The 14,830-nt window shown below is 37.8% G+C and overlaps 2 protein-coding genes across 2 annotated transcripts; one reads left to right on the top strand and one right to left on the bottom strand.

Moving 5' to 3' along the window:
* Positions 1 to 363: 363 nt before the first annotated feature.
* On the top strand, positions 364 to 8,420 carry LOC122537236 (brefeldin A-inhibited guanine nucleotide-exchange protein 2). The gene is made up of 13 exons (XM_043670259.1): positions 364 to 889; positions 1,671 to 2,170; positions 2,247 to 2,647; positions 2,732 to 3,136; positions 3,224 to 3,580; positions 3,903 to 4,214; positions 4,453 to 4,694; positions 4,840 to 5,120; positions 5,225 to 5,555; positions 5,691 to 6,287; positions 6,361 to 6,581; positions 6,647 to 6,850; positions 6,937 to 8,420. The coding sequence occupies exons 1-13, from the start codon at positions 772 to 774 to the stop codon at positions 8,062 to 8,064; spliced, it is 5,097 nt and encodes a 1,698-aa protein (XP_043526194.1). The 5' UTR covers positions 364 to 771; the 3' UTR covers positions 8,065 to 8,420.
* A 732-nt stretch (positions 8,421 to 9,152) lies between these two features.
* On the bottom strand, positions 9,153 to 14,540 carry LOC122537237 (intraflagellar transport protein 172 homolog; the record flags this gene model as incomplete). Its single annotated transcript, XM_043670260.1, has 8 exons — positions 9,153 to 10,316; positions 10,397 to 11,011; positions 11,158 to 11,574; positions 11,648 to 11,971; positions 12,032 to 12,475; positions 12,560 to 13,120; positions 13,209 to 13,944; positions 14,023 to 14,540. Coding segments are annotated over 8 exons (3,753 nt in total), but the record flags the coding sequence as incomplete, so codon positions are not given.
* Between the last annotated feature and the right edge of the window lie 290 nt (positions 14,541 to 14,830).

Below are 14,830 nucleotides of genomic sequence, written 5' to 3' on the forward strand. Positions count from 1 at the left end.
TAAACTATGAAAATAGTACAACTAAACTTAAAATGATACAATTTCAACTAATATAACTAATGTACGTATAATTAACATAAAAAGTGGACGATATTACGAAATATTACAAAATGAATTGCGCTTGTTCAATTTTTGCGCCATTATGTAACACAGTATCGTCCACAGTAGACGACGTTTGGAAAATTTTCATTTTTTTCTAAATTCTCATTTAGAACAGCTAATAGCAATAGTGCATGTTTTGATGCATATTTTCAATAAACAATATGATAAATTACGATTTTCACAGATTAAAAAATGGAAAAATACAAGGAAGATTCAAAGCTCGATGCGTACGCTACTGGTCTAGAGATCTTTAGATTCCCTAGATAGTAGACAGAGGGTGCCACCTGACTCTCCTTCGTCGTTTCAGTTTGTCTCCTTGTGCAATTTCTCCGCTGTTTCGAAAAGAGGGTAGTTGTCATTTCTCAAGGTTTCGTCGTCATTCCGTGTGATCACGTGCAGTATGGTGTGAAACGTACTTTTAACTCAAGATTCGTTCTAAGTATCGTTGCTCCACCCATCTGTTGTCATTCTGAGTTCGTGATCGATTCGCGTTTTTCGTCGACAATACCGCAGAAGTTGCCGCGGATATTTGCCCCACGAAAGATGGTGCAGAACGATGCTCGACGAGAAACCGGTACATAAGTCACGATGGTGAAGATGCGAGATTCCGATCGGGCCGCGTGTGCTCCCGTGCCAGCCTAGCAGAGGGATCAGTGGAGCCTGGCGACGATGCGAGATAACTCCAAAGAGATGTTCATTATCAGAGCTTTGGAAAAGATCCTGGCTGACCGGGATGTCAAACGGTCGCATCTTTCTCAACTTAGAAAGTCCTGCGAGACTGCACTTGGTAAAGTTCGTCAGTCGTTGAAATTGCACTTCCTTTGGAGTAAATGTCAATACATACGTGCAATCAAAGAATCTTCAAGTTTATTCGTTGCACATTGTATTGCTAATGATCATTGTGACACATTACTCCAACTTAATATAAATGACTTGTACTTGGAACTAATTTTACTTTCTTGTCCATTGATTTTCTAATGTTATAATATGATCTTGTTTATAGAGTGATTGGTGGTAGGTTTGAGTTCACATTAAATTCTCTGTATAGTTTTACTTTATGATTTAGTGATTATAAGAAACCGCATTTCTTGGTCTTCACAGGAAGATTCAAATTGGGTTGATTCAATGATTTAATATATTGCATCAGATTGAACTTTGTTTCATCAATTATTCTTGATTTATTATGGGTAGATTGGATTATTCTTCATCTATTGTAAATAGTTTATATTAATTAATAATACGTAATTGTTAAAAGTAATATAATCATATTTAATGTCTCAATGTTGCTTAACTTTTAAATTCTGATACTTGATGCACATATATATATCTTAATGTGTATATAAATATGCATCTATGTATAGACAAGATATATTCAGAAAACTATATATAAGATACGTGTACTATTATATTATATTTTTGTCTATTTTTAAATATTTATTATTTAAAAGTTACTTCACTTTCTTTTATCTTTTGACAAATATGAAAAATAATATTTTTGAAAAACATGAAAATAAATGCATATTAATGTGTATCAATTCATATGTAATCAAATATATATCATTTTTCAGATAACTTGAGAAATGAGATCAAAGAAAGCTCAGGCACTCAAGTGTCAACTGCTTTGCCACAGCCTCGCAGTGATTCGTATGTCATCTCTGCAGAAAAATATTTTTTGCCCTTTGAATTGGCTTGTCAGAGCAAATCTCCAAGAATTGTAGTCACTGCTCTGGACTGTCTACAAAAGTTGATTGCCTATGGACATCTTACAGGAAATGTACCTGACTCTACAGAGCCAAATAAGCTGCTCATTGTACGCATTGTTGAGACAATATGTGGATGTTTTATGGGGCCACAAACGGATGAGGGAGTCCAGCTGCAGATTATAAAAGCTCTTCTCACGGTAATGACAAGTCAGCATGTCGAAGTTCACGAGGGTACCGTGTTACTCACCATACGTGCAGTGTACAGCGTTTATCTGGCTTCAAGGAACTTGGTTAATCAAACTACAGCCAGAGCTACGCTCACCCAGATGATCAATGTTATTTTCGCGCGCATGGAGACACAAGCGGTAAGTCTAATAATTAATATTAATTAATAATTAGTACATTAATTTATATAAAAAAATCTAATTTTTCTCCTTTCAGGAAGAAGAGACCATCCGAACCGAGACAGAACAATCTGAAACGACTAACGCAAATTCCACTAATTGTACTTCTGGTGGAGAACTCGAAACTGAGACAGTAAATCATGAAGAATCAACTACGGAGGGCAGTCAAGAATCACAGTTGATAGTTCGAGGAATTTTGGAAGATGTGGTAAATTCCATTGTTCCTGAGGATTCGACAAATGTAACTACCGTAACTTCGGAGGAGGCTAGCTTAGATCAAGTGCCTATAGACGAAAACTCCGATGAGACTGTTGCGGAGAACGATAATATGGTCAGGGCAAAATTTACTCATGTACTGCAGAAAGATGCCTTCCTGGTTTTTAGAGCACTTTGCAAGCTTTCCATGAAACCACTGCCTGATGGTACTCCAGACCCAAAGTATGACGAATTTTTATATTGGGATACAGAGGGTTATTTTCGAGTTGATTCATATTTGATTTTCTTGTTGTATATTCTTTCTAGGTCCCATCAGCTCAGGTCGAAGATTCTTTCATTACAATTGCTTTTGGGTATTCTGCAAAATGCTGGACCGGTGTTGCGTTCTAATGAAATGTTCGTCATAGCCATAAAACAGTACCTCTGTGTAGCACTCTCAAAGAACGGTGTCTCTTCCGTTCCTGAAGTGTTCGAATTATCCCTAGCATTATTCCTCGCATTGCTGGCTCGTTTCAAAGTGCACTTAAAGATGCAGATTGAGGTTTTCTTCAAGGAGATCTTTATGAATATCCTCGAAACCTCTAGCAGTTCCTTCGAACACAAGTGGATGGTAATTCACGCTCTGACTCGTATTTGTGCGGATGCACAGAGTGTCGTGGACATCTATGTGAACTATGACTGCGACTTGTCAGCTGCGAATTTGTTTGAAAGGTTTGAAAGCTTGAAACTTTTACATATTATATATTGCAAGTTAATATATTTTTTTCTGGAAAGATTTGATTGTTTATATTTCTATAGGCTTGTGAATGACTTATCGAAGATTGCACAAGGTAGACAAGCACTAGAATTAGGTGCCTCACCTAATCAAGAAAAATCAATGCGAATCAGAGGCCTTGAGTGCTTAGTGTCAATTTTAAAGTGCATGGTTGAGTGGAGCAGAGATCTGTATGTTAACCCAAGTGTTCCAGCTGATCAACAGCTTCCATCGGAGCCTCCTGATCCTCCAGTGGAACCACCTCTACCGCGTTATGGAAGCGCTGGCAGTTTATCCTCAGCAAATTCTAGTCTAATAGGCAATAAGGAGATTCCAGACTCTCCTGAGCAATATGAAGTACAGAAACAACAAAAAGAAGTGTGGGAAACTGGAATCGACATGTATGGATTTATTTTCTTTTTGCTTGTTTCTTTGATTCTGACATTTAAAGCATCAGGTTGTCTCAAACTAAAATTCTGTTACTTCTTTTAATGAATTAATTCATATAATTTTATTACATAAAATTGATTATTTAAATAAACATGTAATAAAAATTTATAATTATAATTAAATTTTGAATTTAACCAGATATCCGGTGATAAAATGTTGAACGTACTTTGCAGAAAAGATTTCCTGGTATTTTAAATCGCTGTAACGATATTTTAAAAATCAATTACAAGCAGGCACGCGCTCTATTAATTAAATTAATATTCTTACCTCTAGTTTTAATCGAAAGCCAAGCAAGGGAGTACAATATCTTCAAGAGCAAGGTCTTCTAGGTAATTCTTCTGAAGACGTTGCTCGTTGGCTTCATATGGACGAACGACTCGATAAAACCGCGATAGGCGATTTTCTTGGCGACCACAATCACAATCAGGTGATGTACAGTTATATCGATCAAATGAACTTTGCCGATCGCGATTTAGTTACAGCCTTGAGATATTTTCTCGAGGGTTTTCGGCTGCCTGGTGAAGCGCAGAAGATCGATCGGTTAATGGAGAAGTTTGCCAGTCGATATTGTGAATGTAACCCAAAGTAAGTATCTTTTTGACATTAATATTATATGAAGATCTCGAATAAAAAAATATATCATGTTAACATATTTCCATCTTGTTTTATATTTATCAAGATTCTTTTTATCTATTAAATGGCACAAAAGTCAAGAAATCAATAAAGATCGACTTGTTATGTGATCTTCATATGTAATATTATTATATAACGTATTTTATATTATGTACTGTTAAATTAATTATCTATTTTTTTTCGATTGTAGTAATGGATTGTTCACAAGTGCAGATACCGCATACGTATTGGGCTTTTCAATTATTATGCTGACTACTGATCTCCATTCGCCTCAAGTGAAGAATAAAATGACCAAAGAGCAATATATCAAACTAAACCGACGTATCAGCGATAACGAAGATTTGCCCGAAGAATATTTGTCGAAAATTTACGATGAGATAGCCGGCAACGAAATTAAAATGAAGTCCAATCCTAATCGTCCTGGCAAGCAAGGTGAATAACAAATTGAAATGATTAATTAAAAATCATTATATATATGAGCAAATATAGAAAGCTTCATTTTCAAGAAATTCAATTTAAAAAATGAGTATTCACAAAAATTTAATTAATAATTTTAAATGTGTGTTTGATGTTACAGTGATATCTAGTGAAAAGAAACGACGACTATTATGGAACATGGAAATGGAGGTAATATCGACAGCAGCGAAAAATCTAATGGAATCTGTCAGTCATGTACAAGCACCGTTCACCACAGCTAAACATTTGGAACATGTTCGACCAATGTTTAAAATCGCGTGGACACCGTTTTTAGCCGCATTCAGCGTCGGCCTTCAAGACTGTGATGATCCAGAAATTGCCTCACTTTGTCTAGATGGCATTAGATGTGCAATACGCATTGCTTGCATATTTCACATGACGGCAAGTATTTTTGCGACATCAGCAGAATTTTCAGTTCCAAGTGGCAATTTTATTCAGTCATCAGCTTTTACATTTGAAATTTATTTCTCTTTTTTAAATTATAGTTAGAACGAGATGCATACGTACAAGCTTTGGCGCGGTTTACTCTGTTGACTGCAAATTCACCGATCACCGAAATGAAGGCGAAAAACATCGACACGATTAAAACTCTGATTACTGTAGCTCACACCGATGGTAACTATCTTGGCAGTTCTTGGCTGGATGTTGTCAAATGCATCTCCCAACTCGAACTTGCTCAGCTAATTGGGACTGGAGTCAGACCACAGCTCCTCGGCCCACCTTCGAAGCCACATTTCCCGTCGCCGTTGGTCAACTTCAACCTAACACATAATAACTCCCATCAGAACAATAATTTGAATCTCAGCTCGTTGGATCGTGAGTGTATTTTTATATTTTTGACTTAATAATTTTTCACGTAATAATTGGAAAAATTGCACGTGCCATTGGATATTCTTAAAAGATGTCACGATTATTGCTATATTATCATAATTTATTTTACGTATCTTTTAGCAAGTGTAAAGGAATCAATAGGAGAAACAAGTTCTCAAAGCGTCGTGGTGGCAGTTGATCGAATATTCACGGGTTCCACCAGATTAGATGGTGACGCCATTGTAGAATTCGTGAAAGCTCTTTGTCAAGTTTCACTGGAGGAGTTATCACATCCAACGCAACCTAGAATGTTCTCATTGACCAAAATTGTAGAGATATCTTATTACAACATGGGACGTATCAGACTTCAGTGGTCCAGAATTTGGCAAGTGATAGGGGATCATTTTGATAGAGTTGGCTGCAGTCCCCGTCAGGACATCGCTTTCTTTGCAGTTGATTCTTTGAGGCAGCTTGCAACTAAGTTCATAGAGAAAGGAGAATTTGCCAATTTCCGATTTCAAAAGGATTTCCTCAGGCCGTTTGAGCATATCATGAAGAAGAACCGGTCACCAGTGATTCGAGACATGGTAGTCCGTTGTGTCGCGCAAATTGTACACTCACAGGCTCCTAATATACGATCAGGATGGAAAAATATATTCAGCGTGTTCCATCATGCAGCTAGCGACAGAGATGAATCTGTAGTAGAGCTTGCATTTTCTATGACTGGAAAGATTATAAGTGAGTTTGAAGCATAATATATAGTTTTAATTGCTTCATCTTGTAAGATAATATATTTGACATATATTTTCAGATGAATTATATGCCGAAGATTTCAGTATCATGGTAGATTCGTTCCAAGATGCCGTAAAGTGCCTCAGTGAATTCGCTTGCAATGCCTCCTTCCCAGAGACAAGCATGGAGGCCATAAGATTGATACGTTCTTGCGCGTCATATATTGATGCCAATCCGAATCTCTTCGCGGAGGGCATGATGGATGACAGTGGAATGGTATCTGAAGAAGACAGAGCTTGGGTAATGATCGCATATTACATTTTTTATTTTGACGAATTTAGTAGTCGAAAATTTTTATTCTTTAGGTTAGGGGATGGTTTCCACTGTTGTTCGAGTTGTCGTGTATAGTAAGCAGGTGTAAGTTAGACGTTCGAACACGAGCGTTAACCGTTCTTTTTGACGTCGTGAAGACGCATGGAGCTTCTTTCAAACCCCATTGGTGGAAAGATCTCTTCCAAGTCCTGTTCAGAATCTTCGACAACATGAAACTTCCTGAACAACATACAGAGGTACTCAAGAGATTTTGGCAGTCTGCATTATTCATTAAAGCGCAACAATTTTTATAGTAAACTAATATTTTATACATACATTTCAGAAAGCAGAATGGATGACAACAACATGCAACCATGCCCTATACGCAATTGTTGACGTATTCTCACAGTTTTACGACATTTTAGGACCTCTTCTCCTAGAGCAATTGTACTCCCAGCTACTCTGGTGTGTGCAGCAAGACAATGAACAACTGGCACGTTCAGGAACCAATTGCCTGGAGAACCTTGTGATCAGCAACGGCATCAAGTTCGACGAGCAGACTTGGGAGAAAACTTGCAGTTGTGTCCTGGATATCTTCGAGAGTACCCTGCCGTCCGCCCTACTTACTTGGAAACCCCAATCGCCTAATAAAGAATCTGATCTAGATGTAATTACAGGAGAGGCGGACAGTCACGTGGGAATTCTCAAAAGGAGCAACAGTTCCCAAAGTTTAATAAACGGCGAGTCAATAAAGAACAAAATTTTCTCCGCACTATTGATTAAGTGTGTCGTACAGTTAGAGCTGATTCAAACGATAGACAACATCGTCTTCTATCCAGCTACGTCTAGAAAGGAAGATCAGGAGAATTTAGCGTTAGCACAGGCGGACATGTTCAATGGAAAGTCCTCTGAATTGGGTGTAAGAGCTGGTGCAGACCAGCAGAAGGAAGAACAGGGCATGTACTACGCTTTGACTACTACGCATCTATTGCAATTAGTCGAATGTTTATTGAAATCCCATAGATTCGCTAAGAGTTTCAACTCCAATCACGAACAACGGAACGTGTTGTGGAAGGCTGGTTTCCGGGGCAACGTGAAGCCAAATCTACTCAAACAAGAAACACAGTCGTTAGCCTGTGCATTGAGAATCCTTTTTAAAATGTACAGTGACGAAGCTCATAGAGCTGATTGGAGCAAGGTGGAAACTAGGCTCGTTGAAGTGGCTTGTGAAGCGCTAGAATACTTCCTGGCACTTTCCAACGAGGCTCACCGAGATGCTTGGACTCCGATACTGTTGTTGCTTCTGACAAGAATCTTGAAAATGAGCGACAATCGGTTTGCTGTTCACGCGTCCAGCTGTTACCCGCTACTTTGTGAAGTTATGTGCTTTGATCTCAAACCGGAATTAAGGTCTGTGCTGCGGAGATTCTTCCTAAGAATTGGCCCGGTATTTAGGATCACGCAGCAGTAGTTGTAACGAGTTTTTGTAAAAAGTGAGGTGATATAATTTTTTGACCTTAAAATTGATGAGAGAGATTCTTGCAATTTGAATTAGGTCAAAGATTTTTTTATTTTAGATGCGTTATATTGAAAGAGGATGGTTAGTATTGTACAAAATTTTTGAACAACTCAAAACGAGATTGTTCTGAAATTTTGTATGCTATTATGACAGTTCAGATTTGAATAATTTATATAGTATCTTCTTTTATCTTTAATTTGCAAATTATGACTTGTACTTCTTGCAAGAATTTCTTCTGCATATATCGTAATGCAAATTGGAATGAAACAGTTTTTGATTGAAATATAATTTTCTCTCGAAGAATAAAATAAAATAAAATAAATAGCAAATACTGGATTTGTTCGATATTTAAACGAGAACGTACGAAATAAAATGTCGAACAAAATGAAATGATTACACGTGTTAGTAAAGGGGAAAAGCATAATATGTATGTATTGTATATCTTCAAAACCTCCTTTGTATTTGACATGTTCTTCATTTTTATAAAAAAAAGGGGACTTCAAATGAAAAGTTACATGTATAGTCCCAACAATATGTGTGCAGAGTATTTAATAAATAGGGTGTTTTCTGGATATGACAGAATAGATACTTTTGGAAAGAAAATACTGACAACAGTAAATTTATATTCAAATAAGTCGTCTAGATTTAAATTCAATCTTGTACATTATTTTAACGTAATTTCATCAAATCTGAATTATTTTATTTATGATTGAAAATCAAAACGAAACGTTCTAAACTATAAATTAATTACAGTTATTTAATTTAACAAGGTAGAAGATTAACAAATGTTAATAAATGGAAAGAATTGATCTATAAAATTATAGGGAGGGGATCTTATAAATAGGAGATTTCTCTTACGGAATGGACAAGAAAGGCCTTTACGAAAAACTCCTTCATTACCAGGAAATTCTCTATTTATCAAATGTTTTGTATAATCAATTATTATAAATGTATGAAAAGTGTCTCTTAAAGTATACTGTATTATAGGGAAAAAATAATGGATTTCTGAGTAAAAAATAAGATGATTTCCAATATTTTTGTAGAATTGATTAGTAACTTTGTAACTCTTAAATAATTTTAAAACTCCGTAAATGAATAGACAAGTAGAATCCTTAACATTTTGCTTTTTACTTGGAAATCTTGTTTACAGTACATTTTTTAAGGCACTTCCTGTATATTTATATAACATACTTAGGAAATGATGGTATAAGCAAGAAATGGCAGATATTTAATTAAAAATAAACCAAATGCGTTCTCGTTCAATGGTATTTCTTTATTTTTTGTAAGTATCACGATAGTATACTCTTGATGTTTTATTAGGAAAAAACGAGCACTATGGTATTAAAGTTTGAAGCACTAATTTTTCAATATTTCTACACGCTTGAAGTTTTCATTAATCTTTTCTTCTCGTTTTTATCTGTCGTGTTTTTTACTTATACTCAACATAATAATAATAATAATATATTTAAAAAAGATCAAAATGAGATAAAAAGAACATAATGCAAAGGGAAATTTAAAAAAGAATCTTGTGTAATTTATTTACTGCAAAGTTTCTCATTTCTAGCTTGTACTACTATTTTCGAAATACATAGTCTGTGTATAAAAATGCAATATGCGCATAGTCATCACCGAATAGTATAAATATCCATCGCGGATAGGTGTTCAAACAACGAGTAATAACTATCCTGATAACTCGCTAGGATCAATCGTTATAGACATAGAAACACTTTAATGATAAGATATGAGAAATCTCGTGGACACATGTTGCATGTATATTCACATTGCATAGAAACTATTTATGCTTAAGTTAGACTAATTATTTACATAATGCAGCCTTATTTAAATAAATTCTAGAGAAACGAAATCGTTTTCTTTCTGCGTTACCTTGTTATTATTAAAAAGACCACTGCTGCTTGTCAGACATGTTATATTTTATTTATGTTAATTTTACTGATAATAATTTAATTTTATTTATACTTATATTATTGTATTTATGCCTTTCTAGGTTGGATTTTCAGTTAATGTTACAATAAACTGTAATTAGCGATCAGTAACGTTGTGTGTTTTTAAAAGGAGTAATTCGGAGCCGCTCCAAACCACTCTTGGATGAAAGCTAGAATGTCATTAAGATTTGAATCCTGAGGAGCCTGGCGAGCAGTGTTGATTAACTTTGTCCAGTCATCACGGTCTGCCACATGCTGACCCTTGACAGAAAGCGATTAATCATTATACTCTGAAGAAAATTAAACAAGAATTAAAAATTCATTGATAACATTTAAAATACCTCTGCAAATCTAATTATTGGACCTCGAATAGGATACCCAGTCAAAATGCAACCTTGAAGATACCCAGAACTAACAGAGGGGGCAGTCAATGATCCTACATAAACTGATCTGTGATCCGTAGGGAGAACTTGCTCCACTTTCTGATCCATAGACATAGCAAGAACCCATTCACGAGCCTCCTCTCTCTGTTCTGCTGTTAAACTCAACGTCTCTGGCAAAGGAACTTCCACAGGAAAGTCTGTTACAGCCAAATCTTCAACATCCATCACAGTATTATCACCTTCTTCAATGCATTCCTCCAAATCAAGAAAGTGATTCAGAAAAACAAAAGCCTCGCTGTTCCTTCCAGCTGCGCGTGCTTCAATTCCAGCTTCATAGTAAGCTCGATCAGCATGAAGGATGTCTGTGTACCTCAATAAAGTAATGGAGGCTTTCAAGACTAATCCAGAAAGTACAGAATAATCACGACAACCACACTTCACTGTTGAATAATGTGTAGCTTCGAGTAACCTCTCGAATTTCGATACTGCATCGGATTCTGATGATTTTAAACCTTTCCAGAGATCCAGGAGTACAGTTCTCAAATGAGCTAAGTATCTGTATTCGTAATAAGCCTGGAAGACCGCACAACAACAATAATAAATAATGGACCACTATTTTTTACGTGTTATATATCAATTCAGGAATAACTTTTGTGACATAGGATGTGTACTTTAATTTATAATCTCACTATTTCTCTATGTCAACGTGTTATTCTTACCTCCGAGTTCAGAATGCTTTCTGACAACTGTAAGTAAAGGTTGAAGTTTTGCTGGATGGGAGGAGCTCCGTATCTGACATACAACTGCAAAGCTTCCAGCGGAGCATTCCCTTTCAGAAGTTGCACCGCCCTTTGTGTCACATATTTGTGTAAAACCTGGGTTCCTTGAGCGCTAGCGGTTTCAAACACTTGGTTCCATTGACCTTTATTGGCCAGTATCTCAAGGCCAGCGTCTGCGTCTATTTCCACAAGTCTATCTATTTGTCCATCCTTCAGTATTGCTTCCTTATATTTCTCTTCCAGGTAAGGCTCTATATCCGGTGCTAGTTCATTCACAATTCTTTTGGCTTTTTCCCATTCTCCAATTGCAGCCAATGCATCGATAGCATCTTTCAATCTGTCTGCCTGTAAAAATACCTGAAGAAAACAGAAGAAATGAAGTAAAGTGCCATCCATTTACACGTCGGATATTTGACAATAGAGTGACAACCTGAGCAGCCACAGCGTATTCTTCAATGGCAAATAACCGTGAACCAAGGTCTCCACCGACTTGGGCAGCAATTTCTGGATCAGCCTGATGAAGCAAAATGTCGGCAGCCTTGATAAGAGACGACCTGGGCGCTTGAGGGTCCAGAATTAAGATATCCAGAGCAGCTCGCACTTCACCAACCTCCAACCACTTTCTGGCTTCTTCAAATGCGTTTGTACCGGCAAAGGAGGTGCTCTTTTGACCCAGTTCACGCCTGAGATTCGCTTCTTGACTAGGCAAATACTCTCTGCAAACGCGTAATGCTTCAGACCACATTCCAGCTTTCTGTAACATTAAAAACATTTAGAAACTCTACAATACAATAATATATATTGCGTGTATTACCTTGTAGTGCTCGATAATCATTTCTGGCTTGTGGGCTCTCAGTAGCAGAGTCTCAGCCAAAGAATAGTCCTGTGCTTCAGCTGCTTCACCAGCCCTGGCAATGAGAACTTGAGCAACTGCATCTTGGTTAATTGATTGGGCTACATCTTCAGCAGCCTCCCAGTCCCGGGTGTGAATGTACATCTGAACAGCCTCCATTGTTCTTCCAGCTTTGATAAATTCTTTCTCTGCCTCAGAGAAATGGCCTGCATCTTCCAGTGCCATGGCATGTCTATAGTGAACTTCCTTCTTCTGGTCGGCACTCCCATATTTGACAATCTCTAGAGCCCAGTCGAACAGATCAGCCTCGCAAGCTAATTGCAGACAACCATCCAAATAATTCAGTCGCATCAACAGTCTTGCTGCTAATTCCGGTGCCAGTGTACGTGCCCATATTAAAGCCACCTGCAATGTGAGAAATTAATTTCGATTAAGATTTTCTGTATTTTTTCCATAAATAAACAAACGTCCAAAGATAGTGATGGAGACCTGTTGGGCCGCGTTATCTCCAGCGTGTTGCTTCGCCACACGAAGAGCATCCTCCCACATATTGGCTGCCCTGTAAGTAGCCACCGCTCCTCTCCAGTCTCCAGCTGAAACATAATGCTCCTCAGCTTCACGAGGTTTGCCAGCCTCGTTTAATTCGGCGGCCAAGTGCGCGTGAGTGGTCTCCAAAAGGCCTGGTCTGTATTTTGCCACTAATCTAATCATGTCTGCACGACGACCAGCCTTTTTGTACATTGCTATGGCTGAATCGTATTTGCCAATAGCAAGATACAGTTCCTCTGCGTGTTTCAGATCTCCCGCCTCGCAGAGGATCGTTGCATGTTTCGCCAAAACTTCGTTCGCTTCCTCAGAAGTCATGTACTCTTGGGCTACTTCGTGAGCACGGCTCCAGTTTCCATTTTGTATGTGAACGTCAATCGCACGTTTGGCGTCCCCGGAACGAATGAATAGCCTCTCTGCCAGATTCTTCTCGCCTATAGAGGCGAAATACTCGGCCAGTTTCTCGCATTGTTTCCTTATCGTGGGATCATCGTCTTCGATCACCTATGAAGGAAATTATTTAAAATTCAAATTATTCATGTCTGATATTATTAATCAATGGATAAATGGGAAAACACGAAGGAATATTTGCCTGCATGATTTGTAGGCCTTTTCTCCATTGTCGTGCATTGATAGCTGCATCCAGTGCAAGAGCAGTTTCTCCTGCCTCTATGAAATGATTAATAGCTGCATCATAATGGCCAGCTGAAACCAAGTGCTTGCCCCACTCTCGTTCAAGATCAACTACCGAAGTTGGATCCACTTTTCTAGCCAATTCCAGTGCTCTCGCGAATACTCCAGCTTGAGAGTAGCACTTGATAGCTTCCAGAGGCTCTGAAGTCCTCTCCAATAGCTCTCCGGCCAATTCCATTAGATCTGTCGCTTTTAACACTCTCACGATTTCATTGACAATTGATCTGTCTTCCAACAGTTCTTCATTAGCCAGAACAAGTCTGGCTGCTCGACCAGGTCGACGAGCATCTAGGTACAGCTTCACAGCACGTCGAGGATTAGTGGATTCCAAAATGGCAGCAGCTCTAGCCGCTTGACCACTTTCAAGTAGCCAGGTTAAATGTCTGTCTCTAAGCTCCTGGAGACCAGGCCAACCCCTATTTTGTGCTAAAATCAACGCATCCTCCCAGTGCCAGTATCTCTGGTACATGTCCAGAGCCTGGTCCAATTCATTTTGCTCCAAGTAAATGGCTTCTGCAGTCTTTAATTCGCCATTTAGAATTGCAAGCTTTGCCCAACAGTCAGGACTAGAAAGTGGATCGTGTCCGGACTCTGTACGATACTTCTCGCCGATTTCTATTATATTTTTCAAGAACCTGAAGAAGCAATAGAGTCACTTAATTATATCATAACTTTCAGGAAGATAGAGAAATAATGAAGAACAGATATAAAACCTGGAGCAAGCTACATCTCCAAGGGCAGCGTAGCACCTGGCAGCCACCAATAATTGTCTAGAAGCCATTGCGTTCCTGGCTACATTTTCCCACATAGCCTCTGCCTGAGGTCTGTCTGCCAGATCTTCTAGGAATAGCAAAGCTCTGCCAAAATCATTGTCGTGCAGTGCTGTGCCAAATTCTATTAACGGTTCATCAAGCAGGTAGGCCACTTTGCCTCCAAGTTCCTCCACCGTGACGGAAGTTCTCCCATCCTCTCTAACAATGTCCACAGCATCACCACGAACAGGGATTAGAGTGGCTACTTCAGGTGCATCGACGTTGTACCAGACTGCCAAAGTCTGGCCAGTTTGGGCTACCACTACGTCGCTGCCTAGCACCCAGGAAGCGAAACTAACTCCAGTCAACAATAATGTCCTTCCACCTAGTTCGTCGCTTAGCCATAATCTAAAATGAAGAATATCAAGAAAATGAGGAATGATGGATTGATCAAAGGTGTCTTTGAAGAGATAATTCGTTCATGTTGGTTGAGGAAAGGAAGTTAAATAATTATATATAGTTAATATATAGAAGAATGTATTTATTTGCTATTTACTTATTTTAGTAAAGATAAGAGATTATAGAAAATAATAGAATAAGATAATAGCACTGTTATATACTATTTTTTGTATAAATTATTGTAATTAGTATGGCAACAAATTAGTAGAAGTATGAATTTACAATAAGAATCTAGAAATGACTAAAATTATAAATTCGTATAGATAATAAAAGAATCACTTTCAAGCTATTACATTACTTAATCTGTTAA

This window comes from Frieseomelitta varia, unplaced genomic scaffold, assembly GCF_011392965.1.
Source record: "Frieseomelitta varia isolate USP_RPSP 00005682 unplaced genomic scaffold, Fvar_1.2 scaffold_897, whole genome shotgun sequence".
Classification (NCBI taxonomy): Eukaryota; Metazoa; Arthropoda; class Insecta; order Hymenoptera; family Apidae; genus Frieseomelitta; species Frieseomelitta varia.